The sequence below is a fragment of the Aedes albopictus genome, chromosome 2, assembly GCF_035046485.1.
Source record: "Aedes albopictus strain Foshan chromosome 2, AalbF5, whole genome shotgun sequence".
NCBI classification, from domain to species: domain Eukaryota; kingdom Metazoa; phylum Arthropoda; class Insecta; order Diptera; family Culicidae; genus Aedes; species Aedes albopictus.
Genome location: NC_085137.1, coordinates 313402781 through 313406366, shown reverse-complemented (window position 1 = coordinate 313406366; position 3586 = coordinate 313402781). Strand labels below are relative to the sequence as shown.

Below are 3586 nucleotides of genomic sequence, written 5' to 3'. Positions count from 1 at the left end.
ATTTATCGATAAATGCACCACAAAATCACAGGTCGTCGCGTTTTTTTATCCCGTCGTCGCCAAATATGTCGGATTCACTGAATAAATAACTTACATCAATTGATCTTAACAATTACTTTTATTTCTCGTACCCGCACTCGCGATGCGATCTCGTCGCTATCGACCCACGTCGTCTTCTGCCTCTCTTTTGTGTGGAGTGTTCCCAGACTTACCGAAACAGTTGACGCTCTTTCATAAAGGGCCTAGTCGGCCCCGACAGATATGTGTATTAACGAGCCTGGATAAAACAAAGAGGAGAAACCTGATCATTGTCAAAAACATGGAACTGGCAACCTATGATGACAAAAACTAGCAACCTTGAAATGTTGAAGCTTGCGCTTGCCTCTTTCATAGTGTCTGTTATTGTTGTTTATTTATGTTTACTTGGCTCGTTTTCGTTGCTTCTGCTGTGACGGCATCGACAGTTTTACGAATCAGAACAGAATTGAATACAATAATTTCTTCCAAAATGAAGTGCATTTCACCGTTTTGTACAAACAAAACTACTCTCGGCTTCAAAAACATTGGATTTTTTCGTTTTCCAGCCGATGAAGATCTTTGCCTGGTTTGGCGATCTTTTTGTGGCATCCCGGAAAGCAGGGAACTTTCTGCAACCTGCAGGTTGTGCAGTGTAAGTAAATATAAACTTTAATTCAATCAATAAAACATGTATTATTAATATTATTGTGAAATATAATTGTTTTACAGTTTCATTTTGCACCCGGTGATACATATTTTGCATCGGAAAAGGGTAAAATTCTGAGGCGCAGGAATGCTGTTCCGGTGTACAAGTTTGTGCCGCAAATAGCGGACCTGCAAGAGTCATCAAGCTTGGAGGATTTAGCAGAAACCACTTACGACACGAAACGCAAGGACCCACAGCACGAAACAGCTGGCAGTGTCTTCGTTACCCGTAATGTGCCGGTAAACACAAAATCACTGCTGCCGCCGCGCGACGCTGTAATCGATCCCTTGCCGGGTTCTGCCAGCCGTGAAACCTCCGCCGGTCAACATGCAACTTCCTACAATAACGCCAATCACGGAAAAGTGGAATCTGACCAAACATCGTCCGGTCGAGCCTCTGGCGTTAATCATGCTCTATTGGTAACAATGAACAGCGTCCGTGGTCAACCAAAAGTTTCAAGCGCCGAGCACGCAGTCGAAATAGACAGTTTTTCCACAACACAACACCGGCTGTCGGAATGCACTCGTTATTTTCCGAAAAGAGATCATCAGTTACCATCTAGCGACAACATCATTCCTACGAAAAAGGCACGATTTTCATCCGGTCACCCTGAAGCACCCGGTGGTGATTCTGTTAAGCTACATAGTCATCAGTCAACCGATCTTCCCGGAAGAGATAATACGATAAAGCAACCGGAAATGGAATTGAAGGTAGCGGAAGGAGATATGGGTTTCGAGATTCCGACATTTGTGAACAACGCTCCAGCTATTGAAGTCCGCTGTAATCGTGACACAGCGCATCAGGAAATCTGTGCGAAGACCAAGAAGATTTATGAGAAGTAAGTTTCATAACGATATTAATACAATAAAAGTAATCTCATCCTTTATATGATTCAATTTACTGTACAAAACTGAATTAATTGCAAATGATTTTTTTTTGTTTCAGGCGTATTGGTGTACTGAAAGAAAGGTGTCAAAATCTTCAAGGCGTTGTGAAAGAACAGGCCAAAAAGCTGGCTAAACCCAACTTGGCGTTGGAAGCTTTAGAAAACACTTTCAATCCGGATCAAGTAGATATTCTTCTCTACAAAAGAAAGCAGGCGAAAGAATGGAGCGACAACACTATCACAGAGAGTTTGAAAACAAAATTTGTGTGCGGGAAGCAAGGCTACGAGCATGTGCGCCAAAAGTATCCATTACCGACACAACGAACTCTGCAAAAGCGTATGGAAGACCTCAACTTCGACACTGGAATCCTGGACGACGTAATCGAGCTCTTGAAACTTAAACTAAATACGATGACACCTGAGGATTTGGATTGCGGCATAGTCTTTGACGAGATGTCCATCGAGGAAGCACGAAGTTATTCGGTTGCGGACAGTAAATTTTTCGGTGACGTTACCATTTCTGGTCCTGCAGGGACTGCCAGTCATGCCTTGGTGTTCATGCTTGTGGGTGTACGGAGCCGCTGGAAACAAGTTGTAGGTTACCATTTCACCGGCCACACTATATTCGAAGAAGCTCTAAAAGACATAGTTTTTGAAATTATTGAAAAAGTAGAAGCGATAGGATGCAAGGTATGCTTCATAACATCGGATTGTGGACCTAGCAATAAAAAGCTTTGGAATTGCTTAGGTCTAAAATTCCATAAGGAAGAGGTCTTGAGCAGTCAACCCATCGCGCATCCGTTCGACGATACGAGGACGATTGAAGTAATTCCCGATGTAATACACGTGTTTAAGTCCACTGTGCAAGGTTGGATTAAAAACGAAGTGTTGTTCCTACCAGCGGATGTTGTAGAATCCTGTGGATTTGTTTCGAATGAAGTTCGGATTTCACACTTGCGAGATTTAGTTCATTTTGAACACCAAAATCTGCTTAAAGTGTCTTATGGTCTTACAACCAGGGATGTGGAGTTTGGAAAGAAAAGAAGCAATTTCGACGCCATGAAAGTGATCAATTCTCACAAATACGTAAATTCAAATGTCGCAGCCGCTTTGAAAGTCTACAGCAACCTCGAAAATCGCCCCGATGTATTGCCAACTGCTTATTTTATTGAGCAACTTTCAACATGGTTCAGGTTGTCCAAGAATCGGTCGTTTGATTCTGCTTTGAACAAAGGTCTTGAATTATATTTCATATTTAGTTTAAAAAACTTTTTAACTTTTTTATCATTTTAGACAATTACGAGGAATACAGCAACACACTCACGTTTTACAAATCGTTCAGAACATTCGCCTTCAATATAAAAGTAGGACATAAAAAGAACTGGAAACCTTGGCAATCAGCATTAATCATGGCTACAAATTCAATACTTAGGTTGCAAAATATTTTTCTGAATCAGAAAGGCTACAAATTTCTATTGACGTCGCGGTTCACTCAAGACTGCGTTGAAAACTTATTCTCACAAGTACGCATGAGGCAGAAGAAGCCCACTGCTCTTCAGTTCAGGAATCTTTTGAAATCTATCTCTATATCACAATTTTTAAACGAAGTTACTGGCTCCTCCTATGACCCAGATGAACGAGAATGGTTAATCAACTTCCCAACTAATGTTAAGCAACTTAAAGAGAACAAAAAGCATGAGAATAGTTTGATTAAGAAGCCTTCTCTCGATAGCAAATTAATACACATGTCTAATCAGTCAGCATACGATCGATTTGATGAAGCAGAGAAGAATGCGATATATCATATTACAGGGATGCTAGTTCACAAAGTGGCAAAGAATGGATCTGTTTGTAATGATTGTGTTCAAACTTGTTTAGCATCTGATCTCATGCTAGCTAGCTTTGCTAACTTTACGATGCTCAAGGATTTTACTGGACAAGCACTCGTCTATGTAAATGAAGAAACTTTTGTGTAT

The 3586-nt window shown here is 41.0% G+C and overlaps 1 protein-coding gene across 1 annotated transcript; it reads left to right on the top strand.

Moving 5' to 3' along the window:
* Positions 1-729: 729 nt before the first annotated feature.
* On the top strand, positions 730-3036 carry LOC109428116 (uncharacterized). Its single transcript, XM_029861193.2, has 2 exons — positions 730-1562; positions 1670-3036. Exons 1-2 carry the CDS (start codon positions 1150-1152, stop codon positions 2901-2903), a joined length of 1647 nt encoding a protein of 548 aa, XP_029717053.2. The 5' UTR covers positions 730-1149; the 3' UTR covers positions 2904-3036.
* Positions 3037-3586: the final 550 nt, after the last annotated feature.